The sequence below is a fragment of the Colletes gigas genome, unplaced genomic scaffold (genome assembly GCF_013123115.1).
Source record: "Colletes gigas isolate AHSC1104 unplaced genomic scaffold, ASM1312311v1 Colletes_gigas_Sc00010, whole genome shotgun sequence".
Lineage (NCBI taxonomy): Eukaryota > Metazoa > Arthropoda > Insecta > Hymenoptera > Colletidae > Colletes > Colletes gigas.
This window is the reverse complement of record NW_025106639.1, coordinates 2,145,426-2,161,767: the sequence shown is the minus strand read 5'-3', so window position 1 is coordinate 2,161,767 and position 16,342 is coordinate 2,145,426. Positions and strand designations below refer to the sequence as shown.

The window sequence follows — 16,342 nt, the reverse complement described above, 5'->3', positions numbered from 1 at the left end:
GAGGGTGACAAGCACGTAACGTTATGTAACCGTATACATGCCTAAGATCCTGGAGGGTTGTCAGAAAATCGGGCTTTGTCGCCCGGCCATGTGTCCCTAATGCGACTCCCGCGGGGGGTCATTTCTATTCTATTTCCCTTTGACGGGGTGTGTCGAGCGTTGCCTCGACCCCTCCCCCCGTGCCGCTCTTATCGCGTATGGTAAATGCATCACGGAGACCCCACAAGGGTGCCCTCTGCAGATTGACGTAAAATCAATGAACGAAGTCAATGGGTCTCCCCGTTCCGGTTAAACCAAAGGGAGAGCGGAGGAGTATTATAGGGGTTGCAACACCTCGTGTACCCTGGATAATGTGCTTGTTAATTACTCGGTATCGCACCCCGGAGAGCATCGGTAAACGGCCCAAGGAACGCCACCCTGCGAATCTCCGTAATTATCGCGAAATTTAGACTTTACACGATGCAAGTTTCTCGCCCATTAACCCTCCAACGACCCGTTTAAAGGCCAGTTCCGGTTTGAAACAGGGAAATTTACGCTCTCGAAAATATTTAGAAAAGAAGGACAAACGAACGTATTCAGTTTTATTCTGCTAAAACGAAGAAAAATCGGACAGAATCAGTAGGCACTCTCGTCGAGAACTCCTTCAAGAACGTTCTCCAGGGAGCTTCGATAGATGCGAAAAAAGCGTCCACCGATCTCTCTCGATTGGTAACGATCGGGAAAAAGGCGCAAAAAATAATCGCTTAATGGCGGTATTAAAATGGAATACTTCACGTCGCGGCGATGGAACGAAACGCGTCGTATAATTAAAGTTTAAATCGTTATATAAGCGTCTATTTAAAATCGTACCTGTCACCGTACGAAAAGAAACGGACGGCTAATCCGAGACGCACGGAGAAAGAAACGCTCCATAAACTAATTTCTACGTGGGTTTATTTATATCCGCTGCGCGTGTAATCGACCCACGGCTACCGTGAGACGGAAAGAACCACAGGAGGTGTTCGCCTCGCGTTCCGAAAGTCGAAGAGTCATCGTTGCTAACGAGACGACAGACAGCCGAGGCCATTATTGACGTTCTTCTTTCGAGAATACCTTCGTTCTTAGCGACAGATATTATTGACATTGTTAAGCCTCTCGAAGCAGATCACCGTGTTATAATACAGCGCGATCGTTACCGTTAAATTGCGCGCCACGTTTCGAAATCACCGACGCCGTGGCGTTCCTGGTCGCGATTAGACACCAGGAACGAATCGTTATTAGTTCCCTCGTCCGTTCCCGTTAAAATATACAAACTACTGCCCCTTTTGATAGATTTTTAAAACCCCGGTGCTCCGTATCAGCTGAAATTTAGTTTGATCTCTTTCATTGTCTGTTGAAAGAAGATTTTGGAGAGATCCTCACTGTCGGGAGGGCTCGCCCGCCGCATCGTTGCGCTCATACTCGATTAAAAATCTATCAAAGTCTTACGAGATCAGGAAAATGCACATTCCGCGACATTTCCTCAATCTCCCGAGAACCAAGACGTCGCGATCGGTTCGCCGAAGCAAAGATCCGCCGGAGGATGTTCCGCCGGTCGGCGAGTTTTCCGCGGAAATGAAATAAAAATGACGACGAAATGCTCTCTTCCGAACAGGTAATTCCCGGTATTTCACTCTCTTTCCCTCCGCCGTCCCCCCCTACACAAGCCATCGCGACCAGCCAACGGCCTCTCATCCCTCTGTCTCTCCGCGTGCAACAACAACGGGTGTCCCCCCCATCGAGCTACCAACGCCACCCCCGTTTGAGCGCTTGCTCGTCCGTCGCTGCCGGATTGCTTTTTGTTTCGTGCTTTGTGCCTCGTCCTTTGTTTCCGCGAGTCGCCGTGAGGAAATGACAAACAAATGAGCGGCCGCTCTCTATAACGTCTACGCTCGTCGCCATGGCGATGCGACGTGACGCGTCGATCGGCGTTTTTATCTCGACGACGTCGAAATCCGCTTCCAACGGCGTCCCCCGAAGATCCTGAAAAGTAAAAAGTACTTCAGAATAAAAATTTATACATTTTTAAATCCATCCGTCTAAATTTAAAATCTCCGGTTGCAACGGTGGACGCCAGAATTCTATTTCGAATTTAGCCGTCGAAAGAACTCGTTGTGTGAACGACGCAAGTTACTCTTTGATACTTTTGGTATCGAAAACAAAATGGTGGCAACCCCATGGCCCCTTGCTCAACGTTAATGCTGGCACGACGGAAGCGTAGAGGGAATTACCGGAGCCATGGGGGCGGCCTCGTGTGTGCCATTCAAAGTCGACGAGTAGGTGAGCCATGAATTTTTCTCGCGGCGGTCTCCGTAACTATCGATTGTGTTTCAAAGTCGATTGTGTCTCCATTATGTTCGCGACCGAGAGAGAAGAAAAGCAAGAGAAAGCGGAGAACCCTGATGCTACGAGGAGAAAACGAGGGGTAGAACGGGAAAAAAGTGAGAGAGACGGGGGAACCCTAAAGTACGGAACGTCCAATTGACTCCGCCATATTGAGTTTGGTTCTATGGGCTCTCGAGTATACAGGGCTCTTGGAATCGAGACACGTTATACGATGGTCGGACCGTAGAAGGAGCTTCTAGGGTAACTTCGTTATGAGGTTTCTACGTGACCAAAATCCTGTTGGATACAGAACTGCCGTATGTACGACACGCGTCTGGGAAATGCATATCGCCGAAAATTCCCTGCTAATGTATTCTTTCGTTTCGTTCTCCCTCGAAATAACCATTTCGAAAATACGTTTCAGTTAACACGGGGCAAAGAAACATTCGGTTTAATTCCTTTGTTAGCTTTGCTTAACGGATGATTATCGAAAGAACTATCGGAATCACTTTCAAGTTGATCCAAAGCGTTTCACATATATGAAATAACAAAGTTAGTTTCTAAATTTGCACACATTAAATATTTAGTTATTTGTCACTAACTAAAATTACATATACAATACTAAAAAATTAATGACGCCTACGTTGTCTGTTTGGGGGGATTTTGTCCATATTGTTCAAGAATCCGAAAATCTGATCAAGATTGCACCGCAACTACCGTTTGCCCAAAAAGTATCGCCACGAGTTTACCACCGAGGACTTAGAAGGAACCCGACAGGGACCATTGTTAGTCCTTGCTCGCGATATGTATCAAATTATCCTTATAATAGAAATGGCGGCAACGTTACACCTACCAGGTGTTATGCTAGGCGCCAAAGAACGGTCCACGCTACGGGGACACAATGAATTATAATGCGCTCCGTGCCGCATACAATAATGTCTCCACAATACCGTTTCAGGCTACAATAGGTGTTGCTTTAATGGGAGTCTGGTTACACCGAAACCTTTTAACCATCCTAGCCGCTTTTCCCGCGCGTGTAAACAGCCGTGGCAACGACCGATCGGATCTTTTCCAAAAAAAAAACACGTCCTTTCCAGCGAGGTCAAGAACACGATACGCGAAACGACGGTTTTCGATATTCCGTATCGTCTTTATCTGCAGCGAGACACGTATCGGCTACTTAGGGTGGAACGACACCGTACAAAAAACCGATGGGTCACCCTGAAGAATTTTGTAACACGAAACAAGACGATTCGAATCTCGAAACGGCCTGTTGGACGTTGCAATTCACAGTTGTCTGTGACAAAATTGGAAACTCGAACCGTGAATGAGATTTCGCGCCGCCATGGCGGTACGGTTTCCGTCGGACGAGCGCGTCTGGTCCTAGCATACTTCGAACGCTAATAAGTTCTCTTTTTCCTTGAAAAGTAATGCTGGCTTCCTGGTCAGTTAACGAAATATTTGTCAAGAGTGTTCGATAATTCGTGACACGATCAAAAACGATAGAAAACTAAAACTTGGATCAATGGATCTCGTTACCAGTGACTATTGTTCGTAACTTTCAAAAATAAAATCTGAACGCGATTGCACGTTTATCGAATTACTTTCAGGAAAAGAGTGCCCTTCGTTCTAGCGGTGTCGGGTGTTTTGAGGCACCCTGTACGGAAGAAAAGAATGAATTTTTACACGTTGCACGATTTATCGCGCGAAAAACGAAAAACTCGAGAGGCGGATGAAAGAATGACCGTCGAAGCGATGTTCGTTGGTTTGCATTAAAGCGAACTTGCACTCTAAGGAAGCACATTGAAGCGCAAATCAAAATGCAGTCGCTACCGGAAGAGTACTCGACCAGTTGAAGAGCCCTTCGCTATTACTGTGGAGGACTTCGCAGTGCTTGACGAATCACTCACTAATTGCGTTCGTGACATGGCCCAGAACTAACAAACGGTTTCTTCGCTTGGAAAGTGTCGACTATTTTTTTTTTCTTCTCTCTCCTGCCGTCTATATACACGTCCTTACATTCGACGCGAGCATTGTTAAACTGCAAACGACGCTTCTATAAACGGAAACGCACAAACGCGAGCGGAATGTTTCCACGCGTAGCTGCATCGCGATCCTTTTATGGAAACGCGAGAATACGCTTACTATACGCGACTATTAGCGGATCATAGAGCGACAACGACACGATCGACTTTATTTCGGAAGCAAAATTAGACCTGGTTCTCGAATGAAACGTCCGATAGACTGGCTCACTATTATTCTCTATTGTCCTAATGGGGGATAATCGTAAGACTCTCCTTGAGAGTCTCATTACGGACCAAGGACCCCTTAATGGCTCCTATGAAACTCATTGGCCATTTAACGCCGAGGACGCGCCGAGGAACGCTGAAAGATTGACGAGCTCGAGTGCGAATTTTCTCGTCAATCATTCTCGTTCCCTGCTGCGACGTTTTCCATTCGCAGTCTCGCGAATTATACCGATCTGCAAACGTAGAACCTCGATTTTAAAAATTATTCCAAGGGTCTGTTGTAACGTTTTCCAAAGTTGATTTGCACCTCACGGAAAAGTTTAAATTATTCATATGTTTCCGCATTGAAAATTTTCATCCGTGACGAAAAGGCGTATTGTATCACAACTTTCTCGTATTATGTCGGCGAAATAACTGTTGTCTTTTTCCATTTCTTAGAACGTTTCTTCCACGGGTACCAAAACTGGCCATTTTCGAACATTGTCCTTTCTCGGAGCAACTTTCCTCAGTGCTTCCCGGAAAGCATTTGCCAATTCGCGAATAGTGTCAAGAGCGTCCTCGAGGGCTCCTTTTTTCGAGTTCTTCGAGTAATTTTAATCATCACGCGGGTGCATTAGCGCGAAACTTTACCAGCCTCTGTATCTGGGTTGTATACGCGTCTCGACTTTTCAAATACAAGTGCAAGTACATAGCCGAAGGAGTTCTTCGATTCTACTTCGCCTTTGTCAGACCGAGTAATGCGCCTCTCCATTTTGTCATCCCCTAGCGGGGTTTCAATGTTGTAACCATGGAGACGTCGCGTTTCCGCAAGGGGAACCGTATAAAGGGTGTCGGGCGTACGTAGGCAAGTATGGTGAGGCTGCCATTGTTAAAATTCGAGGCTGTACTACGTGTCCAATTTGATGATAATGAAAATACGATACAGTTGTGAGCGCGATGCGACTGACGTCCCTCGAAGGCACCCAATACAGTTACGTTTCAAATTTTATTCTTCCAGTCGACGATTAGCTATTAACTGCGAGATTACCTCCTTTTCATCTTGTCTCGTTTAACCGTCGACTCTCCATTTCCAGTGCTTCTTAAAGCTTTTAAGCCTACGACAAAGTTGATATAATATTAGTAATTTCTATACTTGGCATTGTGTACAAGGATGCTAGAAATTATTACGAGATAAAACTTGAACTTGAATAAATATAACAAGTTGAATGGATACTGACGATCGAAGCAGTGGTTTGAGTGTTAAACAACGCGCCAAAGAGATGTTCTAAAACGACCATTGATCGAAGCAAGACGTTGGAGCCTGGCGGTAACGCAATTGAATTGTTTCCGCGACAAAAGGTGGCGAGATGACGATCGCCGCGTGTTCACACGATTTGCGTTAACGCCGTTCAATGGCGCCCGCATTGACGCTATCTGCCATCGGAGACCCTTCGAACCGTGGGTACCGACGAGAGGACGTCGCGTTTGACAAACGCTCAACGATGGAAACGGACTTAGCCCGAAGATCGTATCTGTACGTTTCCCGATGGATGCTCGAGGTTCAGGGCTCGATAGACTACCGATGATTCCAATACGGCGGTTGCCACTCGTCGTCCCTGAAACGGAGAAAAGAAACGAGTTAGAAACAATGTCTACGGCTTCCCCGTAAACAAAGGAGGATCGCCGGGGCAAAATGGCGACTCGATGCACGGGCGTCTAATCCCGGATGAGACGACGGATGTGACGGTTGCGGCGGAGGATGACGGTAACGAAGGTGGAAGCGGGAGGCGACGCAGACACATCTCTCGGATTACGTCTTAACAAGCTCCACGACGTTCATTTGTCTTATCCGCTCTTGCTAATGCGACAGCAGCTGTTGAAATGATTAATTCACCGCGAGGATGCTCCTACGCCTTGTTCAGCGGTGCGCGCGAGCGCGAGCGCGGTCTCGATTAATCAACTGCCTTATCGTTTCTATAAATACCGACGAATGTTTAATTAAACGTCGTCCGCGATGGCATTCGATCGACGCGAACGTATCCAGCGAGCGTCGCGGTAACTTAATTTCTCTTACGTGCAATATATTACACTTTGGAATTAAAGTAACATTTGATTTAGTCGAAATTTCGTTCTTCTCTCTTTCGATGCTTAGGCGTCATCGACGATCAGTTAGAACCAGTTAGAACCAGTCGTGATGATCGAACGGTTGTTAACAATTCCAATTGAAATAATTCCTACACCCGATTTTCTTCATCTTACTAGTTAAGGTACTTACTAAGAAATAAATGTACAATTTATAAAACTTGAAATTGTAATTAAACTTTTTTGCTAATATTATTATTGTAGGAGAAGTAATAAGAAATATGCTTTTAACTTATTTCTGCGCGAAGAATCAAGAAACCTATTCGTTATCGAGAAATTTTGACTCCTACTCGCATTTCGGTATCAATATTTCAAGATGGACGTACGCGGAAAAATCTACATGCTACGCTGTGTCATGAATGCAGACAGAGAAACCTTGCAACAACTCTTAACACTTTGTCAAAACAACGTTTACGGCGCAGCACGAGATCTGATTGGATTAACTTTCGATTTCCATTAACCACCTGTCATCGACAGGGAGGTAGATCGGTAATTGTTACCGATCGATGACTAATCCGCTATGGAATAGTTAGTATTCGCTGCGTAAGGGCGCTAACTGACTCGATTATGGGTCTGAGCTCGCGAGAACAAAGGACCACCAGCGTGACAATTGAACTTCATCGCGCTGATATAAAGTTACAGATGCGAAGGGAGAAAATGAGAGACGAATATTAAGTCGGCGTACAAAATGGCCGTCCCGGAGCGCGAAAAAAATAGGGATGCGTTCGTTCCTCTTGCTTCTATGTGCCACATGCTGGTTCACAGACTGAGGTGCGCGTGGGGTAGAGTGGTAACGTATTGCGCATGCGTTCGCTACGCGCGGATCGAAGCCCCGCCCGGAGACTGCCTTTGTTTAATCCACGACACCTACGCCCACGACATGTGGCCAACAAACTACGAATTGTCTCACGGCGGGATCCTAATCTTCCACTGCTATACGCTACAGATGCTAAAAAGCATGCTGCGAGGGGAAACTCGATGACGTAAAGTATTTCGAAAAGTCTGACGTTACATTTGGCTATTCGACTTTAACCAGCGTCAAACGATGACATGAGGAATGAGAAAATAAACGTTACTTTTACAGAAATTAAAGTAGTAATTTCGTATTAACTACAAATAGTAAAATAGTTGACAGCACCTTTGATAAAACATAAACAGAAATATGCGATTAACAATGATAAACATTCGTACTGCATACATCGATATAGATTGGTTATGACATGGGTTATGTTCACATAAAATGTAAATCTTTTTGATAAATTTAGGTGTTTGAGCAAATATACTATGATAATGTTTGATTTTTATTTGATGTATGTACGCATTTGTAGACAAAAATCTAAAAGTAGGTAATACGAATGAAGTATGTATACGGAAATGAATAATGTGAGAAAACTCCTGACAAGAGGTAGCGTGGCCGAGCGGTCTAAGGCGCTGGTTTAAGGCACCAGTCTCTTCGGGGGCGTGGGTTCGAATCCCACCGCTGCCAATTTTTTTTTATAAACTTAATTATTAAATTTATAATTGTATAATATGCTAACAATAGATTCCTCGTATACATTCTGCAAAGTATAAAGAATAATCACCTTGTCCGAATTTCTTTGCTTACTATGCAATTAGATTGTAACAATGAATTTAACCTCATCAATACGGCGATTGTCCACTGCGTAGTACTAACCGAAATAACCTTAATAACCGAAAACAAGCGTAACACAAAACGAGTGTCTTTACATCGCTCACAAGTGGTTCAACCCTAACAGATTACACGAACTGAATATTTCACGACAGTAACAAAGTATGTACTTACTTGCAATGTGAATTGACAATGACGTAATGAAACAACTGAACAAATAAAAAGCAATGGACTAAAATCAACAAACGTCCGTATTGTACATTTTGTAGACGACTAAAGTTGGCGTACGTGCCAAAGAAATTAAAAGGCGAATTTAAAAAATTAATTTAGAACTTACGACTTACACGACAGCCTGATCTCTGATTTCGTTTGCCTCCAAAATAATGTCTCTCAATACGTAGTCTAAATTCTAAACGCTAAGAGTGCTGAAGTCGTATTCCGACCTCAACCGATAACATTAGAAATCATCGATATCAAATGCACACAATATTAAAAGTTCTATAATTTATAGTAATTTATATTAAAACGATTATCGTACAGAAAATCAAGTAAATAAATAAATAGAACTACACATATCGAACTATTAAAAAAGATACACACAAATTTTAAGAATTACTTATTGCATGCATGAAGCTGGAAATAGTATGCAATCTAATCTAATATTTTGATAAAAATACGAATCATTGATCATTTAGGAAGCAATGTAAATAATTCTTAAGCGATGTTTTACGTTATAACTCACTCTATTTCATTGGAATTTCACGTGCAACGCAAGCTCAAAGTGCAGAACCGTATTATGACTCAAATGTATCATATTTCCTGGAGATTCTTATCAAAATAAAATATCCTACAGATGTCGTAATCCTGTCGGGAAATAAGATTTCAAAGAAGGGGTACCTGATCGCAGACACATTGTTGAAATTCATTTTGACGTAGGCCAAGATAAGGAGGTACCTCGCTTCTCACGATGACCTCTACGATCGTGTATATCCAGACGAAAGCAGTAGTCAGTGGTACATTGTCAGTTTCAACGAAAGCACAGAATTCACGATCTATATTTGGTTAACCTTATAAACGATATCGATCCACATCTTTTTGATCGGACACGAGAATCGTTCAGTCGTACTTCGCTCAGATCGTGAAAGATTCGCGTGCATTTAAAAACATATGTGGGTATGTACGCACATATGTGTGCGTATCAGAATTAGTATAAATCTGTTTGGCTTACTATGTGGATCGAGTAAATTGAATATAAAGAGGCATTTAAACATAGAAAAGAAAAAAACGATCTATCATTCTTCTCGTTAACAATTATGGTTACAAACGACAAAATCGTTCACATATCAACGTGGGAAATAGTTAAATTGCATTTCTTCTCTTTTGCATACGGCTTGTATCTAATAGTGAAACGATTTCTTAAATGGGCCTGGGACCCCACAAGATTCTTCATGATGCAACAACGAGACAAACCCCCGCCGTGTCTAGTAGACAATAACTTAGGGACGCACTCTTACGTGAAAATTAAGGTGAGTCAAATGTTATAGTTGTTTGTATTAAATCAATAGTATGTATAGTCCGTAGTTAAACCTCGATTGAAAGACCAAAAAAAATATACAAGAATAATCGACCTCTGATAACTCTACGACATAACTGCGCGGTGCACACGTTCCATTTCGATTAATGAAGTGATTATAACGTGTTTTTAAGGGACTAAAGTATTTTTAGATCCGAACTATCTATTAATTTTCAATTACAAAATTATATCAAATTTAAGCCCGAATTGTCTTTAATTGATTAAATAAATTGAATATTCCGAGGAAAATTGAAGTATTTTAAAAATGGAATTCAATTCAAGATTCTAAAGAATTTTTAAAGATACAAACGTGTATGTAAGTAGGACCCTTCGCGATATTAATAAATCATAGTTACATAACAATTATAATAGTTATACAATAAAAAGAAATGAAAATCAAAATTTTTTGTTGAGTACAAAAATTTTTCTTTTTTGGGTAGAGTATAAAATTTCATTATGTAGAGGCTGGGGATAAAGATAAACCACTTATTTTACTTCTGCATGGATTTCCTGATTGCTGGTTATCCTGGAGAGAGCAAATACCATGCCTCGCTGAACATTACAGGTGTGACCTAGCAACATTTTTGTAAAATCATTGGAACATTTGTCTCCATATAAATAATCTTGTTGTTTAATTAGGGTAGTAGCAATAGACTTGAAGGGATTCGGTGATAGTGATAAACCATCGACCAAACGTTCCTATAAAATAGAAATTTTAATAGAAGAGTTAAGACAGTTTATTTTGTCTCTTGGAGTAAAACAATGCAGCATAATTGGTCATGATCTGGGAGGACTTTTAGGATGGTATTTGGTTGCCTTACATGGAGACATGATTTATAAATTTGTTATAATATCATGTCCTCATCCCAATTTTTATTGGAACAGGATGCCTGGAGATTCTGTATTTGACTCAAAGTGTGTGCATTGTGTTGAATTTTGTAATACAGTATGTCCATTATGCATATCTTTTCATTAATATTACTATTTAGATGGATACACTTCAGTAGGTTACCATTCCTTCCTGAAATTGATGCTCTCAAAGAAGATTTGTCTATTATAAATGATACATTTCAACATCTACAATTAGATCAAACAAACACTGGGAAAAATTATGTAGAAGCATACAAATATGCATTTAGTAGAAAAGGTAAATCAATTTAGTTTTACTTAGTATTTTTTTATATATACACAAAAAATAATGGAAATAAACTTGTTTTCTACAGAGGATTGGACAGGTGCAATTAATTATTATCGTAATCTTCCTTTTATAAGACTTAACACAGAATCTTCTGAGCAGATTTATACAAGAACATTATTTATAATTGGAAATATGGATCCACTTATAACAATAGAAAGTATTGTACAAAGTTCCGAATATGTAGAAAAGTTTAGTGTAAAGATAGTCTCCGGGGCGCAACATTTTCCACATCAACAAAAGCCAGATGTGGTAAACAAAGCAATTTTAAAGTTTTTTATGGGTAAGTTATTTAACATAGAATAAATTATCCATATGTTTGCGATGTAATAAACAAGCTGTGTTTCAGGTACAACAAATATCATAGAAAAAACACCATCTAAGAGTATTATGTCCTCTTGGCTGGGATCTTTAAGTAACACTGTTAAATATAGCAACCATATGTTTGACACTGTTCATAAAAAGACTAGTGGTGTAGTAAATGGTTTACCTAGTAAAGTACTATACTTAGGTCAAACTACAAGTTAGGTTAAGCTTACCCAGCAGTGCAGTTTCTTCCAAACTGTATCGGTGAACTCCAATAAAATTTCAATTTTTGTACGTATTCTAAAACAGAAACGTCTACATTAGCCATGAATACGATGTGAGCCGTAAATACGAATCGTTTTACTAAAAATCGAATGATATTAACCAATTAAGTTAAGTGATCAAGTACTCGTTTACTTAAATAATTAAGTTACATAGTTTTTATATTTTAAATTCGCACATAAACGTTACAAAGGCTGACTTGTCGCTATTTATTTTTACATAATATGCATGTCTAAATAATAGGTTAGTTTTATGTAAAAAAGTTTTACCATTTTTCGAACAAACATTTCACAAAATAGTTAACATATGTGTATATTCTGTCTATTGTTTATTTAATAATGTATATACATAACTTTTTGACGTAGTATTAAATCGCATAAAGATCTGTTTTCCTATATAATAAAGCAAATGATCTGTAGTTAATTCTTTATACAAGCTAACAAAGTGATCTCTTAAAAATATGTTAAAACATTTATCATATTACGTTTAATAATACTGTAAATAGACGATAATTGCAGAAAATGAAAAAATCAATGTATATATAATTCATGATCATAAATAAGAACTTCATATATTGTAAAATGTAACATTTATACACACATACATACACATGAACAATTATACTGTCATGCAATTTCTATGTTTAATAAGTTTAATACTTCAGATCTGATTTTTCAATAAATTTAATCTTTTATATTTACAAAATATTTTCGTTATCACAATACAATACGTCTTTAGAGATTGTTGATTAAGCAATGGATACAAAAGATACCAACATTTTTTTGTGGCATCTATCATCAAAAATATATCAAACCATTCATTAAAAATATCTTTATTTTTAGATATTTTTTACTTCTAGCATAATCTTTGTCATTATGTTTCTTCCACTTATTTTGTTCTTACTTTTCACAATCTACTTTCTGCAACAAACATCAGAATTTGTATTATATTTTTTTAAACTGTTCATGTAATGTAACAAAAACGTAATATTTTATTTTTTATACGCACTTTCCAAAATTTTCGCCATCCTCGATAGTTTCAGGTAATTTGCAATTCATTGTTTCTGGTAACAGTAAGCACAATACAGCACCAATTAAAGGCCCAACTCCAAATATCAGTGGTGGTAACCAAGGTTTAATTTTTCCCTGAAATTTAACAAAATAAATGAATGTAACATTAATATATTTTATAAAAAATGCATGGACTAACTGTACGACAAATATAGAAAATATTACCATAGTTGCAATGTAAGGTGCAATCATGCTCCCTACTCTAGCACAAACACTTCCTAGACCAATTCCTACATTTCGAATTACAGTTGGAAATGCCTCACTACTGTACAGATACACTGTTGGAAAACTAATTGCCATCCCTGCAAGACCTATTGTAGCTAGAAAAACTGTCAATGTTGAGTTTGATATCACAGTTAGTAAGAGCAAGCTCAAGCCTGATAAAATATTGCCACTCATTAAAATCCTTAAACGAGACACGCGTGATATCAAACATAATACTATTACAGTTCCAGGCAGCTCAATTGCGGCTGAAAATAACAGATTAAATCTCGAAGGTAAATCTTTTGATCGATAATTTCTCATTAAATAAAAATAAATATTCTAGCATACCTGATACGGCAACATTTACGAAAATGTTACCATCAAGGTAGCCCATGTATTGCGCTAATCCAAAAAAGCAACTACCACAAACAAACCAATTAATACATATACAAATGGTTTTTATTCTTAAATTCGGTGTCCTAAACAAATGTGTAATATTATATTTCTCTTTGTTTTGTTTACACCGAATTCTCGCATTGCTTTCGTATGTTTCAATTGCTGTTTTAACATTCTCCATTGGTATTTTGTTTCTACCAGCTGCCTTAACTAAGATTTGCTCTGCTTTGGATAGTTTGCCAACAGCAAGTAACCATCGCGGTGATTCGGGTATGATCCTGTTGTTAATGAAAATCAATTAAAAATAATCTAATTTCAAGCTAATTTCAAGTTAATACGATCGATATTACGTACCAATAGTACGCTAGTAAAAAAATCGATGGTATGGAAACTGCCATTTGAAAACCATCCCATGTGCGTGTCAAATACGAAATTAAAGGATTCATTAAATGACCTAACAGGAATGGTACATGAAAAAGGACTGACATGATCGAGCGCCATTCTACGCCTACGATCTCCATAACTGTAATTCATTCATAAGATTACCTTGCCATATTAGTACGAATTTCGATTGCAAGAAAATTAATACTTACGTAAAACAAAGCTAACAAGCATAGTGCCACCTGTAGCTACAGCAGAAATGAATTTGAATATTAAAAATAATTCGTACCATGGAACAAACGCACTTATAAATCCAGTTAACGACTGTAATCCTATTGCGATCATCAAAGGTTTTTTCCTACCAATTCTGCAACAAGATTTACGTTATTTTTAATAATCTGTCTCTGTTCATGACGATATATATGTGTATATATACTTTTTTTTTTTTTTACTGGTTTTTTAATGACATTTAGCATACCGATCAGCCATTATACTGAACACTAAATTGCCGACAAGAACTCCGAACATTGTGCAGGACTGTGCAAAATTTGCTAATTGTTCTCTGTCGCAGACCAAGTCCCACTGAAAATAATTTGTTTTTGAGTCGCGGCGTATGTAACGCTGCCTTTCATGTAGCAAACGCGTTCAAAAAGTTGAACTCACTTGAGTTATGATGCTTTCTTTAAATATGCGTTTGTCGTACTTAAATTTTGTACACTTCTCCATAGTACCGTTTCCTACGTCCACGTAGCATTTCATTATCGTTGATTCGTTCGTAGCCGATATCGGCGCGGCGCATGAAAAATTAGTTGGGGGTGCGAGAAATATAATTGAAAGTTGATGCCAAGCGACTGGAAATTTGACCAGAGAAAGCGCTATAGCTATTACAATGTGCCATGGGCCCATAACGCCCATGGCATTTTGTACCACATCCGATAGCGCATGTCCTGAAAAAATATACGATTATGAAAAACAATTAGGGTTGCATATGGACGCTTTTTTGATTTGTGGGGGTAAGTTTTCGGTGAATTTCGCATGAGGACAGAAAAGGAGAGGAAAAGCGCTTTTTTCGTCCAGGTCTGCTAGCATCTAATATCTCAAGTAAAGCTTTCTAGCAAGCCCTGTCTTAGACGACTGAAATACTGGGAAATCGGTCGCGAGGATTGTATATATAGCAATCGAGGGGTCGGCGCGCGCTTGTGAGAGCGCGACCCCTCTGGTGGCGAATATTGGAAGCAACGCTACAGTGGTTCTACAATACTGGTGTTCGATTACTAATACATATTTATCGTTTCAAGTCGTATTCATACAGGCCAAAATATAACGAAAATTAATTACTGAAAATACGCGAATAAACTAAAATTTAATTGGTTTTTTCTTTATTAAAAAAGATATATTCAGCCATTAGACGCGATCCAGATTAAAGGGCAAGCTAGAGAGGTTGCAATACTGGACCTCACCCTTCAAGGGGCCTCATGGTACGAGGCCTGGTATGAGTACGAAACTGAACTTTATAATGTTAATGAAACGTTAACATAATCAACGCAAGTACTCTTAATTAGCGAGAATTTTTGTATCGTTATCGACACGACGAATTATGACAATTACGATGTATCAACGTAATTAATCACCATTAATAAATTACCGTCGCGTAGGTGTAATTATACCGTAACTTAATATCAATTACAAAAGTGTCGTTTATCGATAAACATATCCTCTATATTGCAACATATTTCGCTTGGATCACGTTAAAAAATTTAGAGAACAGATTAAGTTCAAATGGGTGATATAGGTCACTCATTAATAGATTGTAAATACTGCAGTAAGCGATAAAGATGTAACTAAATTGTATTAAAGAATATTAGAGAATGCAACTGAAAGAGTATTGTATATTTCGATACTGTTCATCTCATTTTTTTTTTAGACAATACAAAGATCTTATCCTTGAATCTTAAATTACATCCGTCGAAAGAAATCACTAGTTACACACGACACACGACGTGAAGTATTACAAAAGTCATGCGTTTAGTTCCGGAAGAAAATAATTACACGCGTTCGATAAATGAACAAATACATTGTCACGTTTAATGCTAAATATTAAATTTGTTAGTGGAAACTATTTAATTGTTTTATGTTCTTTTAATAATACGGTTTATTTTAAAATAACAGATCGCAGTTTCAGTTACTTCTTCAAACTCCGTGCCAAAGTGAGGCTTCAATTGTTTTTTCGCATGCGTATCGCAGTGATGCAATTCAAGCAGCGCGATCAGTACCGCAAACTCGAATGTATATTTAGATACGCTCGCGTTTCAAATGCTAAAATGAACAAATGTAGATCCACGCCAAATATATCGACTTACCTTTCATCGCATTTTCGAGCATTATACGTATGTTGTAACTTTTCGTCTGTATGTACAGTTACTGTCGCTTCACAACGTGCCGCATAACTTTCGAAACTTTCACCACTTTCGCGTCAAGCGACTATCAAACCGAAAACAGTTTCGACTCAGCTGTTCCTGTCTGTTTTATCGATCTAGAACATGAGATCCCAGAATAGGCGAGATATTGGATCACAGACGAGGTCTAGGATAG

At 39.2% G+C, this 16,342-nt stretch overlaps 2 protein-coding genes and 1 non-coding gene across 3 annotated transcripts; 2 read left to right on the top strand and 1 right to left on the bottom strand.

The window, feature by feature from the left end:
* The first annotated feature begins 8,117 nt into the window (after positions 1-8,117).
* Positions 8,118-8,199, top strand: Trnal-aag. Its single transcript has one exon. It is a non-coding gene; the product is annotated as a tRNA-Leu (tRNA).
* A 1,048-nt stretch (positions 8,200-9,247) lies between these two features.
* On the top strand, positions 9,248-11,974 carry LOC122397784 (epoxide hydrolase 4-like). Its single transcript, XM_043397178.1, has 6 exons — positions 9,248-9,869; positions 10,357-10,481; positions 10,556-10,831; positions 10,906-11,063; positions 11,140-11,394; positions 11,461-11,974. The coding sequence occupies exons 1-6, from the start codon at positions 9,657-9,659 to the stop codon at positions 11,637-11,639; spliced, it is 1,206 nt and encodes a 401-aa protein (XP_043253113.1). The 5' UTR covers positions 9,248-9,656; the 3' UTR covers positions 11,640-11,974.
* Positions 11,975-12,422: 448 nt separating this feature from the next.
* LOC122397777 (organic cation transporter protein-like) lies at positions 12,423-16,336 on the bottom strand. The gene is made up of 9 exons (XM_043397169.1): positions 16,111-16,336; positions 14,414-14,697; positions 14,229-14,332; positions 13,963-14,117; positions 13,724-13,892; positions 13,322-13,647; positions 12,935-13,239; positions 12,708-12,844; positions 12,423-12,619 (listed from the first exon to the last, which is right to left on the bottom strand). The coding sequence occupies exons 1-9, from the start codon at positions 16,130-16,132 to the stop codon at positions 12,613-12,615; spliced, it is 1,509 nt and encodes a 502-aa protein (XP_043253104.1). The 5' UTR covers positions 16,133-16,336; the 3' UTR covers positions 12,423-12,612.
* Between the last annotated feature and the right edge of the window lie 6 nt (positions 16,337-16,342).